General features: G+C 49.2%; 2 protein-coding genes and 1 pseudogene across 4 annotated transcripts; 1 reads left to right on the forward strand and 2 right to left on the reverse strand.

Moving 5' to 3' along the window:
- Positions 1–374: 374 nt before the first annotated feature.
- LOC135456712 (lactosylceramide 4-alpha-galactosyltransferase-like) lies at positions 375–2,495 on the reverse strand (annotated as a pseudogene).
- Positions 2,496–7,439: 4,944 nt separating this feature from the next.
- Positions 7,440–25,143, reverse strand: LOC135456719 (lactosylceramide 4-alpha-galactosyltransferase-like). Of its 3 annotated transcripts, XM_064730798.1 has the most exons (3): positions 25,092–25,143; positions 24,443–24,635; positions 7,440–9,362 (listed from the first exon to the last, which is right to left on the reverse strand). In XM_064730798.1, the coding sequence occupies exon 3, from the start codon at positions 9,315–9,317 to the stop codon at positions 8,235–8,237; it is 1,083 nt and encodes a 360-aa protein (XP_064586868.1). In that variant the 5' UTR covers positions 9,318–9,362; positions 24,443–24,635; positions 25,092–25,143; the 3' UTR covers positions 7,440–8,234. The 3 variants fall into 3 exon arrangements, with proteins under 3 accessions (XP_064586868.1, XP_064586859.1, XP_064586851.1); XM_064730789.1 differs by lacking the exons at positions 24,443–24,635; positions 25,092–25,143 and adding an exon at positions 24,175–24,293; XM_064730781.1 differs by lacking the exons at positions 24,443–24,635; positions 25,092–25,143 and adding an exon at positions 11,773–11,809.
- Positions 15,689–24,531, forward strand: LOC135456417 (basic proline-rich protein-like). The gene is made up of 3 exons (XM_064730251.1): positions 15,689–15,707; positions 23,731–24,274; positions 24,468–24,531. Exons 1-3 carry the CDS (start codon positions 15,689–15,691, stop codon positions 24,529–24,531), a joined length of 627 nt encoding a protein of 208 aa, XP_064586321.1.
- Positions 25,144–26,522: the final 1,379 nt, after the last annotated feature.

Below are 26,522 nucleotides of genomic sequence, written 5' to 3' on the forward strand. Positions count from 1 at the left end.
TTCTGCTTCTTAAAGCAAATTTCATAGGCACTTCATCTGTTTTCCCACATGGTAAGGATCTTTGCCAACCAGGGAATTCTGATCTGAGCCCCAACAATCTGTGACCTCTGTCACTGACTGGCAGTGATGAACAAAGTCAGAAACGCTACTGAGAGCAAGCCAATGATCCCTACAGTTGTGGAAAACATCACAAGGGGCTGCTCAGGCTGGGATTCACAGGAGGAGCCATTGGACAACACCAAGAATGGACCAGCTGAGAGATGCTGCTGAAGGAGTTCAACCTTCCCTGCAGCAACAGGTCTCGTATAGACTGCAAGAGAGGCTGCAGTCAGGTTCTGCTGTAAATTTGAAACACAGGGGATCAGAGGCAGATATCAGCAATGTCAGGTACAGAAGCACAGAGCAGTCGCACAGCTGCTCTGGGGTGTAGAAAGCAACTCTGGGGAAGGTCAAAGGCACTCGGTTTCCTCCAGACTGGGGAATGTCCCTGCAGCCAAGGGCCCCAGGTCACACTGCACGCCTTGACAACTCTTCAGAGTCCTGCTTCATCTTTGCGTAGGTGGCAGGGCAGAACTGGGAATAGAGCTGAGCCAGCAGAGCCTGGGACGGGATCTCTAACTTGGTCCCGTGGCTCAGTTTGTTCCATATGTGCACTGCATAGCTGTTCTTAAGGAGTTTCTGAAGCTCCAAGGCACTGACTGCCTCAAACAACTTCTTCCAGTCCTGCCAGGGAATAGGATAAACAACTTCTTGGGCAAGAGCATTCACACCTTTGCAGCTCATGCTCTTGATAGTCCTGATGGAGCACCACTTCTTGAAGACACGAGTTAGGAGCTCTGGGCCCTGGTGCCCCCAGACCCAGCCATTGTAATTCTGCACAAAGTCCTGCATGCAAAGCTCCATGAACTTGTGCTTGGCCTCAAAGGACAGAAAGGCTTGATTAAGTTCATCGTAGCTCTGAAGTCCAAGGGCATTGGTGAGGTTCTGTAAGTTCTTAAGCACGATGAAGTCTGTATCCAGGTAGATGCCACCAAATTTCCACATGAGGACAATTCTGCAGGCATCAGAGAGGTTGGTTAAAAAATGAGGCTCCCAGTGCCGCAGAGGCCATAAGTACCACTTTTTCAGAGGTGTTCCAGAAAAGAGCTCTGTCAAGTCCAGGGGCAGGATTTCCACGTTGGGAAAGCAGCTGAGCAAGGAGAAGGCCCAGTGCTTGGGCAAGGAGCCGTTCCCTTTGGCCAAGCCTTTCATGAGCACCACGACTCTTGATGCAGGGTGTGTCCTGGCTGCTGACTCCACGGAGCACGAGAACAGGTAACTTGGGGCAGTTTGCTCCGAGGTCTCCACAAAAAACACATTTCCTGCGGAAGGAGAGGGCCCACCAGCCATGTTGAGGGCAGAAGGCACATAGTGAGCACAGCTCCTATCAGCAGACAAGCGGGAGGTGGGGCTGCTGCTCTTTGGGTCCTCCCCGATGCCCCAGTACAGCTTGTGGTAGGCAAGGGATACTAGAACAAAGATGAGGATAAACAGGGCACAGGTCTTGTGACTCAGCACCACCCTGGTCAGCTTTAGGAGGTAGCTGGGCATCCTGAGCTTTCTCTCTCCAGCCAGAGCCTGCTCTCCCGAGGCAGCCGTCATGATCTGAAGGGAAGGAAAAAAGAGAAAAACCTGACAGACGAGGCAGCAGAGTATGAGCCTTCCTTCACAGGTGTGTCCCACCTTCATAGCAGTGCACAGCAAACTCTGGGAACACTATTAGAGAACCCATTTGTCACCCTCTAGAACTTCAAGTCACTGTCAACACGAGACATGAGACATGTATGCAAAGCCCTGGCAGGAGGAAATAGCAATGTTCCTTGTGACCATCCTGGAGCCCTGTCAACAGACACTGTGTGGAACTGCTGCTCACTGACAGCTGGTTATCATGAGGGGAGTTGTTTTCTCCTGATTCACAACGTGTCCTTCCCCCAAACCAAACAGAAGTCTCAGCCTTCCAGTTGTTGAGCTGGCACTTGCTGCCTTTGCAAACCAACCAGCTGCCCCTGCAGAGAGCCTGGCCCATTGTCCATGGCAGCGTAGCCTGGCAGGACGGATGGAGAGTGGGAAAGGAATGGATGCAGGGCAGCTCAGGAGGCAGATGCAGACAATAAGGTCAAGAACTGCCTTTGGAAGAGGAGTTCCAAGGCTGCTTCCCAACCCTGCACAGATCACACTGGCTCTGCCCTGCTCAATTCTCCCACTGGATCCTGCTGGTGGACAGGCATTCCCTCTGCTCTCCTGCCCTTACCTTCCTTGCTTCTTCTGGCAAAAGGGAGGGTTGGAGTGGAAGAGATTTTTAACAAGGCAGCAACAAACAGATGAGCCAGTCTAGCTCCATCCTCAGCGTTAGCATCATCATTGCTGCCCTTGCCTCTCCTGAAATCGAGGTGCAGCAGAAGCAGCACCTTCTGTGCCCACCACTGGGCCCCAAAGCTCAACGGGCAAGAGCACATGAAGAAGCCATGGGAAGGCTGTGGCTTTTAGGACCAATGGAAATGGTCTCAAGTGGTGCCAAGGGAGGTTAGAGTGCACAGTACTCAGAATTTTACTCCCTGGAAGAGTTCCCAGGGACTGGCACAAGCTGCCCACGAAAGCAGTGGGCCACTGTCCCTGGAGGTATTTAACAGACATGTAGGTGCTGCACTTAGGAGCTGGGTTTAGTGGTGGACTTGGCAGAGCAGGTTTTGGGGTTGGACGCAGGCAGTCAAAGACCTCCTCCATCCTAAAGGATTCCATCATTTCTCCTGCCTCCCTGAGCTCCATCTCCAAAGCCCTACACTGCAGGACAGAAAGGTTCAGGAAACGGGAAAAGCTTTAGTCCAGCAGCTGTAACCAAAGTGGCAGGGAACATGACAGAGCACCCAGGTGGCACGGACCCATTTGTCATTGCTCCTTGTTCACTGTGCCTGGCTCACATACGGAGCTTCCCCTGTGGCCAGAAGGGACTTGTCAGCCACACTGGGAGGCATCCAAATGTCAGAGCACGGAGCCACCACTCTGCACCAGGCACAGGGGGACAGAGGAGACACAGCCAATACACAAATGCTCAGCTCTGGATCCCCAGAAAGTTTTCTCCTCCCGCACAGAAATGCCAGCATGTGCTGCCAGTGCTCCAGGCAGCCAAAGCCAGCCCACCCTGCCTTATACAGACCCCTCTACATTCCCCACCCTCCACACACCACAGCTGGGTTAACCCGGTAAATAAGTTTTTAAGCTGTAGAAGTTAAAGAGGCACAACCTAGGTTAGAACAGAGCCCGTGTTGTAGCGAAGGCACAAAACTCACCTTTCCCTGCTTTCACGGATGCCACAGAATTCCCTCTTCAGCAGGAAAAGATATTTATGAAATTAAAATCTGAGAGATGACTACTACTCTATGGTCTGCCACTTCCTTCTTCTGAATAGGAACGATGACATATGGAGTCCAACCATAAGGGGAAAAAAAACCGGGGAGGGTGCAACAACATTTATATGACCAGGAAAAGAAGCAAAGGTCACACAGACGCACTGTGAACAAAAGAGTTAGTTAAAAAGTAATTAAAGAAAAAGGAGGAAATTGAAAACCCACAGTTGCTACACTTTGAGCTTTGGACAGCTGGGAAAATGGATTCATTTGTTTTCTCCTCTTTTGCTAAAATTTCCCAGCGCTCACACTGCTGCTGGGGCTGCCACAATTACTGAGGTGAGCCTTCCACAGAGCCGCCTGCTCCCACCCCAAGCCCTAATTACAGGATGCCCCCTTGCAAAAATACTCTTTTCATCAAATCCTTTACTCGTTCATTAGGGAGTGCACCCTCATATGGCAGGGACGTCAGGGAAGGACTTGGCCCAATTCAGGTGTCCCTCATTCTGTGCCAGCTCCCCCTTGACCCTGTGATCAAGGGAGGCTCACCTTCCTTTCAATACGGCTTGCGGGCACATTCATAAAATCCCTCCCCTATCAGTACAGCCACTAAATCCAGGGTCTGTTGCAGTTCCTCCTCAGCTGCCTGAAACAAATATTGCTCTGTAGTGTACCAGACCTCTCTCCTCTCCTCTCCCCAAATCCTTCCATGCATGGCAGCACCATGGATGGACTCACAACGACTCTCGTCCCAGCACAGGGACTCCACATCCACTCTGGGCTACCTGATCCAGTGTTTCACCACCCCTCCTTTCATTCTAATGTCCCACACTTCAAGGTGTGCCCATTGTGTCTTCTGCCATCTCTGCATTGAACAGAGGAGAGTCTCACTTGTGTCCTTCACCCACCCACCCACCTTCAGCCAGGTGTTTCACACCCTGAACACACAGCCCAGCCTGCTCTAGTCCAGGGCAAGTCAGCAGAGCTCTCCCAGCCTCTCCTCATGCGCCGTGTGCTCCAGGCCCCTTCTCACCTTGGTGGCCCTTTGCCAGATTTGCTCCAGTACGGACAGGCCTCCCTCATCCTGGGATTCCTGAACCAGCCCTCCAGGTGTGTCCCACCAGTGCTGAGTGGTGGGCAAGGATTTGCATTAGGGGTAGATGGATGACCCCACATCATGGACTGCCTACAACCTCAGTGGCATCTACAACTTACCAGGGGTCTGCTGGAATCCCACCCAGCAGACAGGAGACACTCCAGGAGGTTCCTGGAGCACGTGGAAGAGAACTTGCTGACACAGGTGGCAGGCGAGCCCACCTGGGGAGGTGTCCCAGGGGATCTCCTCTTTGCAAACAAAGGAGCACTGGAGGGAGGTGAAGTTGCCTGAGGCCATCTTGGGTACAGTGACCGTGACAGGATTTGATCCCAGTTCTCGGTGAAGGGAGGGAAGATGGAGGAAAGGGGTCAGCGAAACTACTGCCTTGGATTTGTGGAGGACAGGCTTTGGTCTGTTTGGACCATGGGTTGAGAAAATCCCTTGGGAGGCAGTCCTGAGGGGCCAGGGAGCCCAGGAGGGTGGAGGTTCCTCAAGAAGCAGATCATAGAGGTGGAGAAGGAGCCAATTGCAATGTGCTGGAAGCTGGTTCAGGGAAGGCTGGCTTGGTTAAACAGCAAGCTACTGGGGCTCAGGGAAGAACAGAGAGTTTAGCAGCTCTAGAAGAAGGGTCAGGCAACTCAGGAAGATTACAAGGATGCCAGGAAGGTAATCAGAGAGAAAGACTAGAAAGGTAAAAGTTCAGCTAGAAGTCAATCTGGCCACCAGCATAAAAGTTAAGAAAGAAATGCTTTTCCAAATGCATTAATACCAAAAAGAGGCCAAGGAGATTCTCCATCCTTTATTGCACATTGGGGTGGGAACATAACATAACCTCCAGGGATGAGGAAAAGGCTGAGGCACTCAATGCATTCTTGACCTCAGCCTTTAACCAAAAGCCCAGTTAGCCTCCGCATATCTATCCCCATGAGGGACAAGACAGAAACAGGGAGCAGAACAACGTCCCCTCGCTGCAGGAGCAAGTTGTCAGTGAGCTGCCGTGCTGCCCAGACATGCACAAGTCTAGGCAGATGCCATCCTTCTGCTGGGAGCTGGTGAAGCAGGCCACAAAGTCTCCAGTTTATCAGCAGTCTCCATCGTTTATCAGCAGTCCCGGTGAACTGGAGAGCTGCTGGGTGACTGGAGGTTGTCCAATGTGACATCCCTCTTGGAGAAGGCTTGGAAGGACAGCTGGGGGAACCAGAGGCCTGTTAGCCTGACCTCGTTGCCTGGGAAGGGTATGGACCAGATTACCTGGAGTGCAATGGCACCCTGTGTGCTGCACCACTGGGGCATCAGGCCCAGCCAGCAGGGGTTCAGGCAGGTCCTGCTTGACTGACCCAACCTCCTTCTATGAGCAGCCAATGGATGGGGAAAGGCTGTGGATGTTGTGTACTGGGGCCTTCTAAAGCCTTTGACCACTGCTCCCACAGCGCTCTCCTGGAGAGCATTGTCCTCTCCGCCCATGGATTTAACAGGTTCCCTGTTGGCTGGGAATAAAGTGCTTGGGTGGCTGGGACCAGAGGGTGGCAGTGGAATTAATGCAGCTGGCAGTGGGTCACTGGTGCTGTGCCCCAGGGCCCACTGTCCGAGCCAGTCCCCTTCCATATCCTTGAGGCTGAACAAGATCTGAAGTGCCAGGTCCTGCCCCTCGGTCCCAGCAACCCCCAGCATCTCCGGGCTGGGGAAGAGCCCAGCAGGAAAGGGCCTGGGCCTGCTGGCCCACAGTGCGTGCCCAGGTGGGCGAGAAGGCCAATGGCTGCTGGGCTGGGCCAGCAATGGTGTGGCCAGCAGGAGCAGGGCAGTGACTGTGCCCCTGCCACATGTGGGCACTGGGGAGGCCTCACCCCAAGGGCTGTGTCCAGTTCTGGGCCTGGCACTGCAGGATGGACACTGAGGGGCCGGAGTGTGTCCAGAGGGGGGAACGGAGCTGGGCAAGGGGCTGGAGCACAAGTCTGATGAGGAGCGGCTGAGGGAGCTGGGGGTGTTTAACCTGGAGGAAAAGGAGGCTCAGGGGAGCTCTATTGCTCTCCACACCTCCGTGACAGGAGGGTGCAGCCAGCTGGGCCCAGGCTCTGCTCCCAGGGAACAAAGGACAGGATGAGGGGAAATGAATAGAATGGTCTGGAATGGAAGGAGTGTTAAAGATCATCCTGTTCCACCCCTCCTGCCACGGAGAGGGCACACTTCCCACCATCCCAGGTTACTCAGAGCCCCATTCAGCCTGGTCTTGGACACTTCCAGGGACACAGGGGCAGCCCCAGCTTCTCTGGGCACCCTGTGCCTGAGTTTCATCACCCTCACAGAGAAGAATTTCTCCCTTATATCCAACCTAAACCTACTCTCGGCCACTGTGAAGCCATTCCCCCTTGTGCTGTCACTGCAGGCCCTTGCAAAGAGTCTGCATCTTTTCTTTAGGCTCCCTTCAGGCAGAGGAGGGCCATGATTAGGTCACCCCAAAGCCTTCTCTGCTCCAGGCTGAACATTCCCAATTCCCTCAGACTTTCCTCCCAGCAGAGCTGCTCTGATCCGTCTGATCTCCTTGGTGTCCCTGCTGTGCACTGGCTCCAGCAGCCCCCTGTCCTTCCTGTGCTGGGCCCAGAGCTGGCTGCAGCACTCTGTGCACCACAGTAGGTTCAGCTTGGCCACAAGGAAAAATTTCAGAGTGCTTTAGCATCGTGTGCCAATGGGTCCCTAGGGAAGTGGTGGGGTCAGCATCCCTGGAAGTGCTCCAAAAAATGAGAAGACATGGCACTTTGGGGTACAGGTTTGTGGGTATGGTGATAGTGAATTGAAGGTTGGACTCCCTGATGATGGAGCTCTTTTCCAACCTTCATGTGCTTCAGAGATTTTATTTTTGTCCCTGGAGACGCTGCTCAGAGAACTTCACCTGGTCCTTCTGTTGATGGGGACATGTCATCCTCTGGACTTCCACATGGGGCTCAGCATTCCAATGAAAGGGATGTAATCCTCCTCACAGCACTGCAGAAACAAGAAATGCTGAGCTCCTTCAGAGTGTGACAATGGCTGCTTAGATGTTGGTACCCACAAGAACTACTTCAGCAGACCAAGGATATTCATAATTTCTGCACCTCAAAGAACTGCTTTTGCCAATTTCTTTTCCTGAGGCATCCCAGACATGTCATCCCACTGCTGTGGATTAAGAAACTGTAGGAAGCATAATTTGAACTTCCGTCACTTCAGAAGTTTAGAACAACTTCACAGTGAGCCACACACAGATCTAAACAGTTTTCTGCTTCTTAAAGCAAATTTCATAGGCACTTCATCTGTTTTCCCACATGGTAAGGATCTTTGCCAACCAGGGAATTCTGATCTGAGCCCCAACAATCTGTGACCTCTGTCACTGACTGGCAGTGATGGACAAAGTCAGAAACGCTACTGAGAGCAAGCCAATGATCCCTACAGTTGTGGAAAAATCACAAGGGGCTGCTCAGGCTGGGATTCACAGGAGGAGCCATTGGACAACACCAAGAATGGACCAGCTGAGAGATGCTGCTGAAGGAGTTCAACCTTCCCTGCAGCAACAGGTCTCGTATAGGACTGCAAGAGAGGCTGCAGTCAGGTTCTGCTGTAAATTTGAAACACAGGGGATCAGAGGCAGATATCAGCAATGTCAGGTACAGAAGCACAGAGCAGTCGCACAGCTGCTCTGGGGTGTAGAAAGCAACTCTGGGGAAGGTCAAAGGCACTCGGTTTCCTCCAGACTGGGGAATGTCCCTGCAGCCAAGGGCCCCAGGTCACACTGCAGGCCTTGACAACTCTTCAGAGTCCTGCTTCATCTTTGCGTAGGTGGCAGGGCAGAACTGGGAATAGAGCTGAGCCAGCAGAGCCTGGGAGGGGATCTCTAACTTGGTCCCGTGGCTCAGTTTGTTCCATATGTGCACTGCATAGGTGTTCTTAAGGAGTATCTGAAGCTCCAAGGCACTGACTGCCTCAAACAACTTCTTCCAGTCCTGCCAGGGAATAGGATAAACAACTTCTTGGGCAAGAGCATTCACACCTTTGCAGCTCATGCTCGTGATAGTCCCAAGGGAGCACCACTTCTTGAAGACACGAGTTAGGAGCTCTGGGCCCTGGTGCCCCCAGACCCAGCCATTGTAATTCTGCACAAAGTCCTGCATGCAAAGCTCCAGGAACTTGTGCTTGGCCTCAAAGGACAGAAAGGCTTGATTAAGTTCATCGTAGCTCTGAAGTCCAAGGGCATTGGTGAGGTTCTGTAAGTTCTTAAGCACGATGAAGTCTGTATCCAGGTAGATGCCACCAAATTTCCACATGAGGACAATTCTGCAGGCATCAGAGAGTACAGCTAAAAAATGAGGCTCCTGTTGCCGCTGAGGCTGCAGGAACCACTGTGCCAGAGGTGTTCCAGAAAAGAGCTCTGTCAAGTCCAGGGGCAGGATTTCCACGTTGGGAAAGCAGCTGAGCAAGGAGAAGGCCCAGTGCTTGGGCAAGGAGCCGTTCCCTTTGGCCAAGCCTTTCATGAGCACCACGACTCTTGATGCAGGGTGTGTCCTGGCTGCTGACTCCACGGAGCACGAGAACAGGTAACTTGGGGCAGTTTGCTCCGAGGTCTCCACAAAAAACACATTTCCTGCGGAAGGAGAGGGCCCACCAGCCATGTTGAGGGCAGAAGGCACATAGTGAGCACAGCTCCTATCAGCAAACAAGCCGGAGGTGGGGCTGCTGCTCTTTGGGTCCTCCCCGATGCCCCAGTACAGCTTGTGGTAGGCAAGGGATACTAGAACAAAGATGAGGATAAACAGGGCACAGGTCTTGTGACTCAGCACCACCCTGGTCAGCTTTAGGAGGCAGCTGGGCATCCTGAGCTTTCTCTCTCCAGCCAGCGCCTGCTCTCCCGAGGCAGCCTGAAGGGAAGGAAAGAAAACAACCTGACAGATGAGGCAGCAGAGTATGAGCCTTCCTTCACAAGCGTGTGTGTCCCACCTTCATGGCAGTGCACAACAAACTCTGGGAACACCATTAGAGAACTCCTCTGTCATGGTTTAGAATTTCAGGCCATTGTGAACATGAGACACATATGCAAAAAATTCTGGGAGGAGGAAACCAAACAGGCTGCGAAGAGGACAGAGAACTCAGGTCACAGAGTTGCGTTTGTTATATCTCCCTTGATCACTGGGATTTGATCACATATGGAAGTTCTCATGGGCCCAGAAAATGGCTTCTTTGATGCACTGGGTGGTATCCTAAGGTAAGGCACTGGGACTTGGGGGACAGAGGAGAGGCAGCCAATACACGTATGATCAACTCTGGATCCCCAGAAAGTTTTCTCCTCCTGCACAGAAATGCCAGCATGTGCTGCCAGTGCTACAAGCAAAATCCCACCCACCCTGCCTTATACAGACCTCTTTACACTCTCCACCCTCCACACCACAGCTGGGTTAACCCTGTAAATAATTTTTTTGAACAGTTGAAGACAAAAAGGCACCGACTTGGTGGGACAGAGCCGGTGCTGTAGAGAAGGCACAAAACTCACCTGTCCTTGCTTTCAGGATACCACAGAATTCCCTGCTCAGCTTAAAGGATGTTTAAAAAATTAAAGATTGCAAGGATGACCACTACTCTATAGTCAATTGCTTTTTATGAAAATGAATGGTGAATACATGTAGAAAAAAGAGTAGGATGTGACGTCATTAATCCGTAATGAGTAGCTGATACAATGGTCAAAAAGATGCACCATGAACAAACAAGTTAGTTAAAAAGTAATTAAAGAAAAAGCAGGATATTGAAAACCCACAGTTGCTACACTTTGAGCTTTAGACTGCTGGGAAAATGGCTTCATTTGTTTTCTCCTCTTTTGCTAAAATTTCCCAGCGCTCACACTGCTGCTGGGGCTGCCACAATTACTGAGGTGATTCCACAGAGCCGCCTGCTCCCACCCCAAGCCCTAAGTACAGGATGCCCCCTTGCAAAAATACTCTTTTCACCAAATCCTTTACTCGTTCATTAGGGAGTGCACTCTCATATGGCAGGGACGTCAGGGAAGGACTTGGCCAAATGCAGGTGTCCCTCATTCTGTGCCAGCTCCCCCTTGACCCTGTGATCAAGGGAGGCTCACCTTCCCTTGCATGAGACTTGCTGGCACATTCATAAAATCCCTCCTTTATCAGTACAGCCACTAAATTCAGGGTCTGTGTCAGTTCCTCCTCAGCTGCTTGAAGCAAATATTGCTCTGTGGTATCCCAGACCTCTCTCCTCTCCTCTCCCCAAATCCCTCCATGCACGGCAGTACCATGGATGGACTCACAACAACTCTCGTCCCAGCACAGGGACTCCACATCCACTCTGGGCTACCTGATCCAGTGTTTCACCACCCCTCCTTTCATTCTAATGTCCCACACTTCAAGGTGTGCCCATTGTGTCTCCTGCCATCTCTGCATTGAACAGAGGAGAGTCTCACTTGTGTCCTTCACCCACCCACCCACTCACCTTCAGCCAGGTGTTTCACACCCTGAACACACAGCCCAGCCTGCTCTAGTGCAGGGCAAGTCAGCAGAGCTCTCCCAGCCTCTCCTCATGCGCCGTGTGCTCCAGGCCCCTTCTCACCTTGGTGGCCCTTTGCCAGATTTGCTCCAGTACGGACAGGCCTCCCTCATCCTGGGATTCCTGAACCAGCCCTCCAGGTGTGTCCCACCAGTGCTGAGTGGTGGGCAAGGATCACTCCCCATAACTTTTCAGGCCATGCTCCACAGGCTGTGAGGATATCTCCTGTCTCTTGGTTAGCTTGGTGGTCCAGAGGATGACTAGACCCTTTTCTGCCCAGGTGCTTTCCATCAAAATGCTGCTATAATTTTAATGGCCTTGCTTATTAAATTTAAAAGCCGAGTTAATCAATACAGGTTTTGAAATATGCAAACAAAAACGTGTCCATGCAAAAATTGCAAAATGCATAGAGACATCTCAATGCCCAATGTTAACACTGATATAAGAAAATCATCAAGGATCCCTTGTTCCAAGCACAAAATGGATAAAACAAAGGAAACAGACACAGGGCTGCCACCACAGATTATTTTGTAACTTTACCATACAAAGACTGCCACCAGTCTGCTGGTTATGGATTTGCACATGCTTATGCCCACTTTTAGTCCACCCTGCCCTGAGGAGAGTGATTTCCTGCCCTACATGACTAACAGTGGTTCACAGATATTTCCTTGTTAGCAACATCACAGACAGCAAAAAAGGAAAGCAACCCAAATTAGATGATAATTGAAAGATTGACTGATGGTACAACATGCATGGTGCATGAAGCCAACTTACATGAAGCCAAAAAAGCATCCTGCATTCCTGTGATCCTTCACTTTTAAAATTGTAACAGCAGATATTCAGAAGTCCCTGAAACCTGGCAAATCATTCCTAATAAGAAAAAAATTTCATTACTGAGTGATAGTCTTATAAAACGTCATATGATCCATATAACAGTTGAAGTAGACAAATTCTTCCATAACAAATGAAAGAAATGACCTGTAAAAATTGTTTAAGGGCATGCATTTGTGAGGTCAGAGAACAAAATGTTACATTTTCACTTTGCACTGAAAGCAATTAGGATTGTTTTTATATGATTACATTAGAACTGTGTAATTCTCAGAGTATGAGTTCTGCAGAAGTTCTCAAAACCTCCAGGCCTCAATCTCAATCTCACTATACCAAGTAAAACCAAGTGTTTTAGCCAGAGGTGACCAGCTGATTACAGGAAAACTGCAGTTGACCATATTGCAGAAGTGCAAGTGTTGTTTCAAGAACAGAGTATAAATGGAGGATTTTAATAAGGACTTTGCTATTGTTTCTCATCTAGGATTTAATTAATACAGCTTATACCTAGATAATTAGGAGATTTAGCCTATGAAGCTGTATAGGCCTGCAAATAAACAGAAAATTACAGGAAAGAGGGTGTAAAGAGATGATTTAACTAGTAGTAAATATATGCATATATATAGTTACATAATATGCTATTAACTAAAATGGATTTGCAGTGTAATTCTTTGTTGTACCTCAGAACATGAAGAGAAACTGGTTAGAGATGGTTTTGCATCTTGTGCAAGATGCTTTTGTTGATCCCAACATTTTCAAGCAATAGCCGGGCCCTCTTGTAGCCATGTCAACTGTCATTCCTGCAGTTCTGGGCACTAAAAATATCCTTCTGGACTTTGAGAAAGTACTGCTGGGTTAGCAAAGCAGAGAGTGGCAGCTCCTGCAGCAAGGGACCCAGCACTGGAGGAGTCTAGCCTGGGGCTGGCTGGAGGATTTGGTAGAGATCAGCCAGAATTTGTCATGAACATCCAATCTTCATGGGCTAAATGAAAGTACACTGTGGTACAGCTTCACTTCTTTCTTTGTTTTATTACTGCTTCTTCTTGTGTATTTTTGTCAACTACGTTATGGGATTAAACTATAAAAGCTGTATTTAAGTGTACCTCCAGCACAAACAGAGCAACACAGCTTTGTTAGCCTTGGAAAAAACAGAGAGGAGGGGAAAAAAACCCAGCAAACCTTTGCATACCTAGATAGCTGCTAAGAATCTGGAACAAAAAATATCATCCATCACAAGGACCCACCAGAAAACAGCTGAAGATCTCAATTTTCTCCAGATTTACATTACTAATGAGGGTAGAAGAGGTGAGATTGGACAATAACAGCATTCAGTAGGTAACTAATCAGGCTGCTAGGCATGGAAACACAGAGTGATGCCCAACAGGAATGCATCCACCAGCAAATTCCCCTAGTATTTAGGGGAATTAGTTTTTAGTATTTTACCAACAGCTTTAGAGTCCGTCCTCCTGAACCCAGAGAGGATGGCAGACTAAGCACGTGTGAATGTTTGAGGTAAGAGGAGAGCAAGTCTTGTAAATGTAGTATATTAGACCAATAAAATACTGCAGCTGAAGGCAGAGAATATTTAAGGCATCTGTCTCTTAACTGCATCTTCTGCATTTATCATGACTTCACCTTTCCAGAATGAATCCTGCAATCTCCAATTCTCTTAGAGTGGGTTTACAACTATGTTTTCTCCTGAAATAAAAGAAAGAAGTGTACACACCCTCTTGAATAGCTGTAATGAAATGCTGGATAGACACTCTGTGGGATAAGATGCATTAAAAGCAAGTCAGAGCAAAGAGTCAGAGGATGAGATTAGCAACTTTCTACCAAAAAAATCCCAAACAACCAGATTGTGGGAAGAAATAATATGGCAGTTTTGATAGCTGCTGGTTCCCAGATCACTGCACACAAAGCAGCCACAGATATGATGGTATCTCACTGAAGCTGTCCAGAAAAAGTATCTACAGGGTCTGTTATCTGCAACAGAGAGTATCAATGATGCTGTTGATAGGCAAAGGCCACAAACAGAAAATCAGATAGCCAGAAATGGCAACATCATCACATTTCAATCAGCCTCCCTGAATACAAGAAGCAGTAGCCCAAGCTGAAGGCAAATGGTCAGTACATTTAGAAAGTCAGAAATGTGCAGGATCAGGTTTGTTAAGCAGGACCTGCCTCTGATGGATGTGTGCTGGCTGGGCCTGGCCCCTGGCTGGTCACGCTCAGTATGATCTGTTCCAAAGCCTTCCTTGGCATCAAGCTCAGGCTCATGGGCTTGTGGCTCTAAAGATCCTCCTTTCAGCCTTCTTGTAGATGAGTGTCACACTGGCTAGCCCTCAGTCTTCTGGGACTTCCCCAGTTGACCAGGCTGCCAGTAAATGATGGAGAGCAGCTCCATGAGCTTGTCCACCAGCTCCCTCAGTTCCCTTGAGTGGATCCCACCTGGCCCCACAGATTGTGCAATTTTAAGTGGAAGAGCAGGTCACTGTTTCCTCCTGGATTACAGAGGTGTTATCCTGTCCCTATCTCCCAGCTCAGGGGGCTTGACACCCTGATAATAACTGGTCTTTCAGTTAAAGACTAAAGCAAAGAAAGCATCAAGTACCTCAGCCTTTTTCTCACCCTTAGTGGCAATGTAATAAAGGCTGGAGAGTCACATGTAATCCCCTCACACGTAATAAAGGATGGAGAGTCTCCTTGGCTCTCTGCTATTAATGTATTTGAGGAAAAAAAAAGTGCTATCTCTTGTGGCGTATGCCAAATTAAGTTCTAGCTGGGCCTTTGGCCTTTCTGATTTTCTCCCTGCGTAACCTAATGACACCCTTGTAATCTTCCTGAATCACTTGTTCCTTCTTCTAAGCTGGTAAATATATTTTTTTCCCCTTGAGTTCAATCAAAAGCTCCCTGTTCATCCAGGCCAGTTTTCTTCCCTGCTGGCTTGTCTTATGGCACATTGGGCTGGCCTGTTCCTGTGCCTTTCAGATGTTGTTCTTGGAGAATGTCCAGTGTCCCTTGGGACTGCCTCCCAAGGAACTACCTCAACCCTGAGCAGACCAAAGTCTGGAAATCCAAGGTAGAAGTTTTGTGACTCCATTCCATACTTCTTCAATTGAAAACTCATTTCAAGACCACTATGCCCAAGACAGACTCCAACCACCACATCTCCCACCAGCCCTTCTCTGTTCACAAACAGCAGGGCCCAGCACCCCAAGTTCCTCTTATCTGTAGCCAGATGCAGAAATTAGTTCTGGGTTGTTTCAAAGTGATCTCTGAACTCCCTTCCAACTCCTTCCCTACCAACCTTCTGCCCCTCTAGCAGGTTTCATGTTCCTTCTGCAACTGGAAAAAATATTAATAATATTGGTAGCTTTACTATGTTTTGGAAATTGTTTTCAAACAGTGTTTTCTATAGTCTCATGGTGTTGCCATATTTAACTTGCCAGACTTCATTTTCCCTCTGGTGATAAGTGCCATTTTGAAGAGTGCTTTATACTTCTTGTACCTCTGCCAGCACATTACAGGATGCTGTTTGGCTTCGTCATTATACACAAATTTAAATGTCAAGATCTCAGCTTAGGCTGTAATGGCAGGGTGCAGCTGAGTGACTTCTTTCTGCAGTTCTCTCTTCTGAACTCTGCCTGTTCATCTGATTTCCAGGAATGGTTATAAAGCAAAAACCAGAGACCAAGAGCCAAGTGAACAAGGAAATAGTTACAATCACTTGAGAGAAATAACCCTGAAGTATCTATGAACGAATGTTCATAAGTGGCATAACCAAACAGAGCATGGGGAGAGCTTTGATTCCCCTCTTCTCTCCTGCTGAGGACACGCCAGCCCTAGGCAGAGCTCAGTCCCCAGCATGTATCACATTAAGACAGGTAACGGCACTTTCTCACAAGAATCTACTTTGCACTATGGCCTTCCAAGACTGCACATTTTGGGAGGAAGGAGATAAAACAAAGAGGAGAATAAAAAGGGGGAAAAGAACCCTACAGAGCATTACTCCTTACTGTGTGTCCTGGATACCCCCAACACAAGAGCTCCTGGCACAGGAGAGCTCTCAGGCAGCAGAGAAAATAATCATCCTTCAGTCACTGCCCAGGAAACTGGATCCAGAATTTCCTTCCTGATCCTTCCATGCTCCTCTTCTGCTGCACTGGCCAGTTCTGCATCGCCAGCCCCACCCCTGGCTTCCCCCTTGAGGTACAGCACCTGTGTCCCAGCTAACCTCCACGAGCCCAAGGACAGCAGTCATGGCATGAATTAAGCTGTATAAACACACAGTTTCTTTGAAGGGCACCATCATCAGTGTGGCAATGCTTTTCTCAGAAGTGCCTGGCTCTTAATAAAGTTAAAAACTCAGAAAAATTTCACAAGGAATATACTCTTTGAAGAAAGAGATAAAAAAGTTGTCTGAAAGATGTAGAACATTTTAGTGTCTCCTCTGCTTTAATCCCTGTTTGTCTTTTGGTAGAAGTTTCCATAATTTAAAAGAAATAAAATCAATACAATTCACCGGTAAAAACAGAAGTTCTCAGACAAACCAGAAATGTGCATAATGTAATGGAGAACTATATTATGCCTCCTAAAGAAAGCTATGGGTCAGCTTGATAACAGAATTTTCCATTTCAGATTAATTGCTCTTCAGCTGAAAACAAGACAAAAACTCTGATGAAATTTTTTTCTCTCTCATTTTCTTTCCTCCTCTATTGAACAAAAGCCTTATTGTTCTATGAATTTCCCAAGACACCTTCAGCTTCTCAGACTGGCCACTTTGGAATGTTTCTACAGTACCTGACACATCACCTGGCCAGCAGCCCAGGAAGCAGCCACCTCTCAGTCAGCTGCCCTTCCCTCCAGACCCTCTGCTTTCCTCCGGACCCTGAAAGGGTAACACACATTTTCTGTCCATACAGCTGCAAGAAACAGCAAGACCTCACCATCCTGTCCCTAACAGCTTCCAGCCTTTCTTAAAAACGTTCAAGCAGAGGCAGTGTGCTGCTCTGACCAGCTGTGGTTTTGGTGTGCAATGGGCTGGGTTTGTCTAGTTTGGAGCTTGTTGGAACCAGCTGGAATCACGGCTCCGTTCCACACAGGTGAGCCCTGCAGCCCTGGCTCCCCAGCCCCTGCCAGTTCTGCCTCATACACAGTACTTTGCAGTGTTCAAATACAGAAAAGTCCCTAGGGTTTTTTTTATTTCCTGTAAGGATGAAACTTGGATTTCAATGTTGGATTACCAGCTGGTGAGCTGCTCTTCACTACCTAGTGCAAACAAAACTGGTTAAAAAAGAAATTAGATGGTGAGGGTTACTGACTTCCTGAACTACTCATATATTTATTTCCCTTCCCTTTGTGGTAACATCGATTTCCAAAAATTACCCGTCCAGTTCTTTAGAAATTCTTTAAAGAAGGAAGATGAACGATCCCAAGTGCCATGTCATCATTTACCAACTTGAATGCAAAGGACTTGCCAACTATTTATTTATTGATAGCTTCCCATTCCCTATTTTATTATTTGCTTAAACCCATCAAGAGCTTATCCCAAGCAGCTCTTAAGCATGTACCAAAGGGTTCTTTACCAGTTAAACAGGAAGATAGAGACATCCCAGCACTGCCACACCCCTGTGAAGACTTCCCAGAAAGCAAAGCTTTGTGTCACAACTGAACCAGCTTAAGGAGAAGTTGCCAACAAAGGGGAGATTACCTCAGTAATCTGAGGCCGAAAACTTTGCCTACAGAATGCTTTCCTGAGCATTTCTTTCCACAGAACAGCTTGACTGAAGCACAGCTGTGAGAGGGAGAAGAGCACTAGCTTTCCTTCAGCACTTCTCCCTCACAAACAGCAAGGAAATAACAATGATCTGGTTTGGTTTTTTTTAAAGACTCTCCACAGCTTAACAGGAGAGAAAGACAGAAGTATCTCAGGCAGTAAAGAGGTGCAGCAGATTCCAACAGCTGTTTCAGCAACAGCTGGGAAAGCAGCAGGGAAACCACAGAGTCCTCTGGGGCACTGCAAACAGCCCTGAAGCCAGAGGAAAAGCTCCATTTCTTCCCATCACGTCTGATGAAGTCTCATCAGAAGCTACCCAACAGCTGATGGTGATGCACCCCTGAGGTTCCACCCCTTCAGCACTTTCAGTGGAGAAAATAAAGCAAGAGGAAAGACCACAACCCCAGGAATGACTGCCACACCAATGCAAACACGCAGCTGTGTTTGCCTGAAATTCACTCCTGTTTTTACCTTAGCGGTGCTTTGTGACTGCCTAAAAAGCAAAGCAAACATTAATAAATCTCCTGGTCCTGTCAGAAAGAGGCGCTTTAGGACTTAGCTGGGACAACACAGAGAGGACTTGGGAACAAAGAGGTATCACAGCAGCCAGAGACAAGAGCCAGGTCCTCCCTCCCTGAAACCAGGCTGTGCTTCCCACAGGGCCAGGGACTGACCTGTTGAGTGCTTTTCCTGCGGCACCCAGAGCAAGGAATAAACCTGTTTGGTTTTTCACAGTCCCTTTTGTGTGGCAGTTGCTGTGCAGGAGCGTATGCCACATGGCAGCAGCAATCCCAGCAGGCACAACACAGCTCCCACGCTGCCAGAGCCCCGTCCTGCTCCAGCCCCAGTGGTTGGTCACCCATGGCTGCAGCAATGTGCTGTTGGCTGAGCAAGGCACAGAACACCCATCCCAGAGTTTCCAGGGGCAGACAGGGCTGCAACCCACTCCAGGTGATATAAGACAAGTTTAGAGCATTTCCACACAGGTCAGGTGGAACACTGGGTTTAAATGCTTTGTTAAATACGGTCCGTGATATTGAGTCTAGGATATTTTCCCAGACTAACATTAGTAAAGATCCAGAGTATTTTTGCTGCTGCTTCATGGAGAAGGTCAAATCCATTATTCCATTCCTACCTGCCAACAGGTTTAGCCCTTGCTTTTGTTTTTCCCAGAAGGCCAAGATTTTTCTTTCTTAAGCTTTTCCTTTAAAGGCCAATGGAAACATTAAATCACAAGAAAATAAACAAAATCTTAAAAGCTCAAGCTAGAATCAAAGCATAATTGTCAAGGCAGACTTTTAAATAACATTTGGTACACCAAAATTAAACATACTAATCTTGGATCTAGAGCTAAGGCAATTTAGAAATAACCAGTGGGTGTAATCCCCAACAAATACATTTGGTGTTAAGGCACCCTTAAGTGAAATTAAAAAAAAAAAAAAAGGCTGCTGAAAGTTTACATAAATCAGCTCCCAGTTACTGTGTTTCAGAGTAGCTAGAGACCGGCATTTTCTTCCTTTTGAGCACAATGGAAAATTCAAGACTGCAAAGTTTTAATCGAAAAGAAATTAGAAAAAAACCCTCCTAGAACTAAAGACTGCACAGATTGTCAAAGCAAAGCTTCTGGGTTCTTTTCTTTCCAAAGGACACAGACAAAAGTGCCCTGCACTGCACCTTCTGCTTCTACCCCTTTGCTCTTTCCAGTACAACATGTTTGCCACGAGCATTAACTCTGAATTGCTACCTCAGGCTGTGGAGAGCTGTGGCCCAGGCTGCTCTCTAGGAATACTTGGAATGAGGCAGTGTGCAGCAGAGAGATGGCTCAGGACCCAGGTTTGGGTCTGTGCTCCTCTGCTCCTGTCCCAGTGCTGCAGACTGCCTGGGAGAGGCTGCAGGTCAGCCTGTGTGAAACCACTGCCACAGTCACAGCCTAAGGGGGAATCACCAGGCCTTTCCCAAGGCTGCACCACGCACTGTCCTTGCCACATTTCAAATGCCTTGATTTTTACACAGCCTGCACCTAAGTTATAGTTTCCTGCTCATTGATGAATACCCAAACATATGGAACATGGAATACCAATATTGATAGCCTGATGCCAATACATAAGGAAGATCAAGAGCTAATGCAATTGGTTCTGTTCACTTCTGCACACTCCATAAGAATATCCCATTTGCACTTAGCTCCAACAGGGCATATCAAGATCGCTGGTGACCTCCCTGAATGCATCCTTTGAAAATTCCATACTGTTTGTGCTCCATGTGGCACTTACACAGAGAATTCACCTGCTGATCAAGAGCAGAGATTTCTAACACTGAAATTGTGACTGCCTGCTCAAATGAACCAAGGGCTAAACTACTGGAGGGAACAGCTGGAGCTGTACCACAGCAGGGTTAGGGTGGATTTTGGGAAAATGTTCACCCAGAAAGTGCTGGGGCACTGAACAGTCTGCCCAGGAATCTGGTCACAGCACAAGCCTGAGAGAGTTCAGGGAGCATTTGGACAATGCTCTCAGCCCAGGGCAGGATTGTTGGGGTGTCTTGTCCAGGCCCAGGGGTTGGACTCAGTGATCCTTATGTGTTCCTTTAAACTCAGCTTATTCTGTGATTCTACTCAAACAGAGGGCTGGCAGGAAAATGTAATTTCTGCCCTGCAGCTTTCCAAAATTCCTCCAGGGAGCTGTGCAGGTATGAGCTGCTCCCTCTGGGGCCAGGCCACCAAGGTGTGGGGCAGCAGGACCCTCTGGTGACATCTGCTCCTCACTAATGAGGGATACTTGGGATTACCCAAAAAGCCCCAGGAAGATTAATTTTCTTAACTTTACAAAATGCTGTTGCTAGTCTTAAGACCACTTATTGAAATGCAAGGTTCTGCATGTCCTTGCAAGGATTTTATATAATCTTGATTGTTTCTTAAGTGAGGGTTCATAAACACAATCAAAACACCATGGCTTGATGTCTTCCTCAGACTTGTGCCTATTTCAAAAGTGGAGAGGTAAGATTTACTTGTACCAGACAGACACAACAGCAGAGCAGCAAAGCCCCAGCAGCAGGTGCTGCACAGCCAGCCAGGCCTCCCTGCTGCAGAACACAGCATGGCAGTGATGTGGGAGATGTAACCTGCCACCCAGCTCAAAAAGAACTGCAGCAACCTGGAGCCCACCCCTCATTTTCTTTTTTCTGAACCTTCATTCACCCCCTTCAGGATGGGCTGTGGCCTCCTCACTTCCTCATGGCAGTTGCACAGTTCCCCAACGCTGTTCTGCTCAACACCTTCCTCCCCACGCTGCCAGAGCCCTTGAGCCCAGCCCAGGACACTGGGGAACAGCAGCTGTCATGGGATGGCTTCAGGAATCAGAGGTGACCACCAACTCACAAACCCCGAGCTGGGAGGCAAGAACAGATAATGGAATTGCACAACAGGAGAGAAAGCTCTGGTATTTCGCTTTCCACCCAAAGAACACAGGACAATAATTCTCAGCACCCTGTCAAGAAAAGTTTCCCAACACCATTTTTTGTAGACCATTTTTTGGGTCTTCTTTAACTGAAAGGAGCAGCTTTGTACCTCTCAGCTTTTAGTTTTCAGAAAGCAGCTACATAAACTCCTCATCAATACTTAAAACGAAAGGGATGGCAGAATTTGGCTGTGTAAAGCTGCTGGAAGGGGCAAAGAGACAAAAGGACAGATGCAAGCAGTAGGCAAGCTGGGAAACTGATACAGCTCCATGCCACCAACAGCTTTGAAACAGTAGTTTCCTGTTACTGTGCTTCTGTAGGAAGTCATGCAGGCTCTTGTGCGCTGGGGTACAAAATTTAAGACTAAACACTGTCTTAATCCTCACAGCTCAAGAGAATACTGGCACATGGCTGGAAAAGGAGCTGCCCTTTGGTGGCACATCTGAGGAGACCATAAGAGCACAGAAGCCAGAACTCCACCTGATCAGGAAGTGAGAAAATTCTGTTAATTCGCAGAATCACTGTTAACTACAAGGAAAGATGGTCTAACAGCAGACTACACATGGATTTAAGGTACCTCTGTTTATTTTGGTGCTCTGGAACAGGTTTCTTACAGATCAAGGAGCAGGTCACTTAGAACTGAAGCAGGAAGTACCACCTCTGATTTGAAATTATATGGAAGTAAATGTCTACATTTCTTCAAGGATCTCAGGGGTTGTTTTTTAGTCTCACAACTTCCCTCCTATGAGTATGAGGAAGTACTTTCTTATGTGACACCACAACTGCAAGGTTGAACTTATTAAATATTGGGAGACAATTAACCTTGCATGGACAGGAGGTGTTATGCAATTGTACAAAAAAGAGTGAATGTTGTCCTTTCTATGAGAAAAATCTAAATAAACATGACTTAATCCTTCGCTGACAGGGGAGTGGTTGGTTCACAATGCCATAATCTCAAGTTCCACTAGAACTCATTTAAACTGTTGGGTGGAGTTCTCAGCCCCGGTTTAAGATTAATTATCAAAGTCAGTGAAGACAGTAAAAAATGAGTTACAAGTGAGTTGGTAGCATATCACCTGTTTCCCAGTGAAGACACCACCCAAAAGAAGATCTGTGAATCTGCTCTGGAACCTGAACAACCCAGCAACTTGAGGTGTTTTAGTGTTAATTTGATCAGGAGTAAAACACATCCCCCTGATGAGAGCAGAGAAAGGAACCAGCAATCCAGACGACACGGTCCAAGTTTTTGACAAAACTGGGAAGCACAACCCTTAGGGAGCTGAATAATAGCACAGCTACAGTGATTGACTGGGGGGCTGCCAGTGGAGACAAGAGGGGTGAGCCAGTCTCTCCTGCCATCACATACTGTAACTTGGGCCAAACCCCCAGGGCCCTGACAGCAAGGCACATCCAGCACATGGGTGCCCTGCTCCTCTGGTCTCACCTCTACCCAGGGAACAGGCACGCCTGCGTGGCTGCTCGTGGGGACTGTGACTGGCACAAAGGCTTCTCTTCATACTAGAGACCAAATGAAATGAAAGCAAGATTGAAGAATTACTCGTAAGCACCTTGTGCCAAAATATCTGCTGATGACAAAGCCAAGGTGAGGGCTGATTGCTGCTAAAGGAAGTGGCCCCACTCCCTCCCTCCTCAAGCTCTTCCTCGGTGCTCCTCTGAATCTGCTGTGACAAGCCTTGCTAAAGCTAAAGCAGCAAAAGGCTGCTTCTGCTGAAGGTTTGAATGTTCTTCCTTGTGGCACAGACACAAATATTGGTACAAAAAGATTTTATGGCAGGCATCCAGGAGGCTGCATCCCTCTGGTGTCACTGAATTTCAGTGCATGGTAACTTGGCACAATGATACCTCTGAACAGGAAAAACTTCATTAGACCCACATTAAAAAAAAAAAACTTCATTAGAGCCATAGAGCTTGGATGGAGAGAGCAAATGCCTCGAGAATGAGTAGAAATCCCATAGGAAGGAACCTTGAGGCACAGGGAGAGCTGCTCCCTGAACTGCACACCCAAAGCTAAACCTGGAGGCAGACTGCTTCTCACTCAACTCCACACACTCCTGCCCTCAAGAGTAATGGCCATCAGTGTGCTGCCAAACAGGGCACACGAACAAGAGAAGGGCATTCACATGTGCCTCACCAGCCAGTGTTCCTTCCCACAGAGCCACTGTCTCAAGATGCTGCTGGGATTGCTACAAAACCCAGACACAGGGGTATTTGAGTTTCTTGAGATTTCCTTCTCGGGTTTCCATTGCAACAAACCCCGTGGATAACAGTGCAAAACCACCAGTTTCTTCAGAGTTAAGAAACATCCAGTCTATTCTGAGAAACCTCTCACGCACTAGAAGGCAACATGTTCACTTTACCAGGATGGTTCATTTTTAGCCAAAGCTTCTAAACTCGTCTTCTTTCAGCAGCATTAATAGTTTTAGGTTACTACAGTTACAAAAGTTCTCTATTTTTTTTTTAATGGCTCTTTAGTGCACAAAAAAGTGGAGGTGCTCTCTTCTCCCCCTCCTACAGTGCTATTGAGAATCTCCATCTTTCTCCCTCAGATCTTACCCCTGTCCAGAATCCGACGTTTTCCAGAGCACGTCTGCCCGGGAGCACGGCAGCCAGCTGCACCCTCCCCGCTCACCAGTTCTGATGTCTTTCCACCCTCTCAGCCAAGCCCGACCTCTTAGTCACCGCTGGCAGAGCGGAACTCCGCTTTTCTTCCTCCCAGCTGACCCCTTCCTCTTCATCCTCCCAGACCTTCCAGCGTCCCACCAGCGCTGCTGGGGCGGGATGGAGCCCTCGCAGCCTGCGGCACGGGCGGGCACGGCGGGCGAGCTGCCGCCCTCGCCCTCCCCTTGGCCACACGCCCCTCACAGCGGCGCGGGGAGCCCGAGAGGCGCTGCCCCGCACGGAGCCGGCCCTGCACCGCCCGGCCCCGCAGGGAGCGCTGGGGGCTGCCCCAGAGCCCCGCACGGAGCCGGCCCGGCGCTGCCGGGTCCCGCTGCCGCTCCGACCCGGGCCGCCCCCGAGCAAAACCGCCCCTTTCCCCGAGCGGGACACGAGGGCCGAGCCGCCCGGCCCGGTCCAGCCCAGCCCCGCAGCCCCGGGCTCACCTCGCCGAGAGCGCGGCTCCGTCCCGCAGCGCCGCCACCGCCGGACGGGACCGAGATGTCCCTCCGGGGCCGCCCCTCAGCTCAGCTCGGGTCGGCTCGGGTCAGGGAGACCCCTCGGGATGGACCCGTCCCCTCCCCGAGCCCCGGAGCGGCGGCGGCGCCCCGCAGAAGGGCTCCACCCCCAGCGCTGCCGCTTTCGGCCGGGCGCTCTGGGACTTTTAATTCCCACTGTACTACTTCAAATTGTTCTAAGGACTTTTTCCCCCACCTGGCTCTCTCTTTCTCACTTGCAGGAGTTTGCGCTCTACCCCGCAGGCAGGGAACCCGAGCCGTCCCAGCGCTGTCTCGCTCGAGTAGCGGTGCGTGGCAGGGTGACCCACCCTGGCCAGAGACATCCCGACATCGGGAGCCGCTAATTACGGACTGGAGGAGGAGCAGGGGAAGGCGGAAACTTCTCACACCTGTGGACGCCGAAAGAGATCTTATACAAAGTCACTAAAAATGGGAAGCTGAAAATTGTAGTTAAAAAAAAAAAAAAAAAAGCAAGCAGCCCAGTACCTGAGCTGCTGACCTGTTGCTAAGCAAGTTTCAAACGTACCCTCAAGCAGGAGGAACTTTTCTATTAAATTCCTGGCAATGATTGCTTAACAAGTTCTTAATGAACATGAACAAAGAAGGGAAATTTGGGCTTTCATTTAGAAGAGTGCTGTTGAGTGCTAGGCTGCTGTAGGGTGGAGTAAATTGCATTGGAAGGTCACCAGAGATTTTGCGAAGCAGGTTAGGCGACATAATCAAGAACGGTTTAGACAGAGATATTCTACCTGGAGCTGAACACGAGCTCTTTAAAGATGCCTTCCAGCCCCGTGTTTTGATTTCCACGATATTTATGTGTTACTAAGGTGTTACAAATGTTGTACCTGTGACAAACCTTTCCACCACAGAAATAATCACATTGCTGCAAACAAAAACTCTTTCGCCGCAAACAAGTAATCTGAAATTGCATCTCCCCACCAATAATGTGTTATTTCTTTTATCAGAACAGGTCTTAATCAAAATTTAAGCTAAAAGAGATTTCAAGATATTTTCGTCTGTGCGGCTGAGCAGAATTTAAATTTATGAGAGAGTTCCTGCTCCTGAAGGTGTCAGTGCTCATCCTCCTTGGACCGTCCTGCTTGGATGGCATTCCTTGCCTGGTCCCTGGGTGGGAGCAGCCCTCGGATGCAGAGGGAGGCAGGATGGGGTTTGTGAAGCCCATGGGAGCGTTCAGGAGCCGGCAGATGGATCGTGGGGGCTCGTAGGGCAAGCACAGTATCTGCCAGCACTGCCACACACAGACACCCCGTGGGAAGGTGACAAAGGAGGGAAGGAGGGTCTGGAGGCTAGATCTCTCTCCATAAGAGTTCCAGAGCCAGCATTTGTGTCCCCTAGGGTTACTACAGCAGGGATGGTAAAAGTTTCTGGACATGGCGATGTACCCAACCAGCAGAATTCAGACCACCCGTGTGCCTCAGGGCTGTTTCACCAGCAGCTCCTGAAGCTTGAAGTAGGGCAGTACTCCAAGGATGCCATCCACACCACTCACAGGTCTGGGCTGGAGTATGCGGGGTCTCAGGGAACCAAGTCGGGGCGTGGGAAGCAAATAATCTACCCCAAGTCCCCGTGGAGAGCATAACAAGGTGTAAATCACTCTCCCAAAGCAGAGCAGCAGCATCATCACCTCTGAGCTAGCTCGACAGCTGCAAATCGCCGGCATGAAATAGTTTCCAAGCTTTTGGTCCGGTTTTGGTTTGATGAGCAGTTCCTATGTCATCTGTCAGCCGCTGAGGCGACTCCCGTGTGACCCGGGAGGGGACAGCCGCTGCGGAGGGGTTGCTGTCACAATACAGGCGGCTCGACCTCGTCCCTGCTCAAGTCAGTCAGCGAGCTGCTGGCCAGGGCTGAGCCCGCGGCTGGAAAGAGCTCCCACAGGATTCAGTGCTGTGAAAGCAGCGAAGGCGCGGCTCGGCTCCCCCAGGCCGGCACGAGGGAGGGCTCGGGAAGATGGGAAGGGGAAGGGCGCGGCGTGGCTGGCACCCAGCGATGCTGCCACGGGAGAGAGGGACACGGCAGGGCAAGGCAGGGCAGGGGGGACATGCCAGGGCTGCCGGCACACCGCCCAGGGGATGGAAGGCAGGCAGGCAGCCAGCAGGGTCTCCCAGATGTTACCCGTGCTCAGCCCTCGCAGGATCAGTCTCCCAGATGTTTTACATACCATTTCCTTGGAGGACAGGTTGAGCCCAGAGGGTCACAGAGCTGCACATTTGCCAGTGCGGTAAATGGGGATAAGCAAGGGCACGATCTTGCCCTTG

The sequence above is a fragment of the Zonotrichia leucophrys genome, chromosome 1A (genome assembly GCF_028769735.1).
Source record: "Zonotrichia leucophrys gambelii isolate GWCS_2022_RI chromosome 1A, RI_Zleu_2.0, whole genome shotgun sequence".
In the NCBI taxonomy this organism is placed as follows: Eukaryota; Metazoa; Chordata; class Aves; order Passeriformes; family Passerellidae; genus Zonotrichia; species Zonotrichia leucophrys.

Bases quoted from the DNA above. Each gene is read 5' to 3' on its own strand.
- LOC135456417 (XM_064730251.1), top strand. The intron at 24,275-24,467 runs GTCAGGGAGACC...TCTCACTTGCAG, and splicing joins CTCAGCTCGGGTCGGCTCGG to GAGTTTGCGCTCTACCCCGC.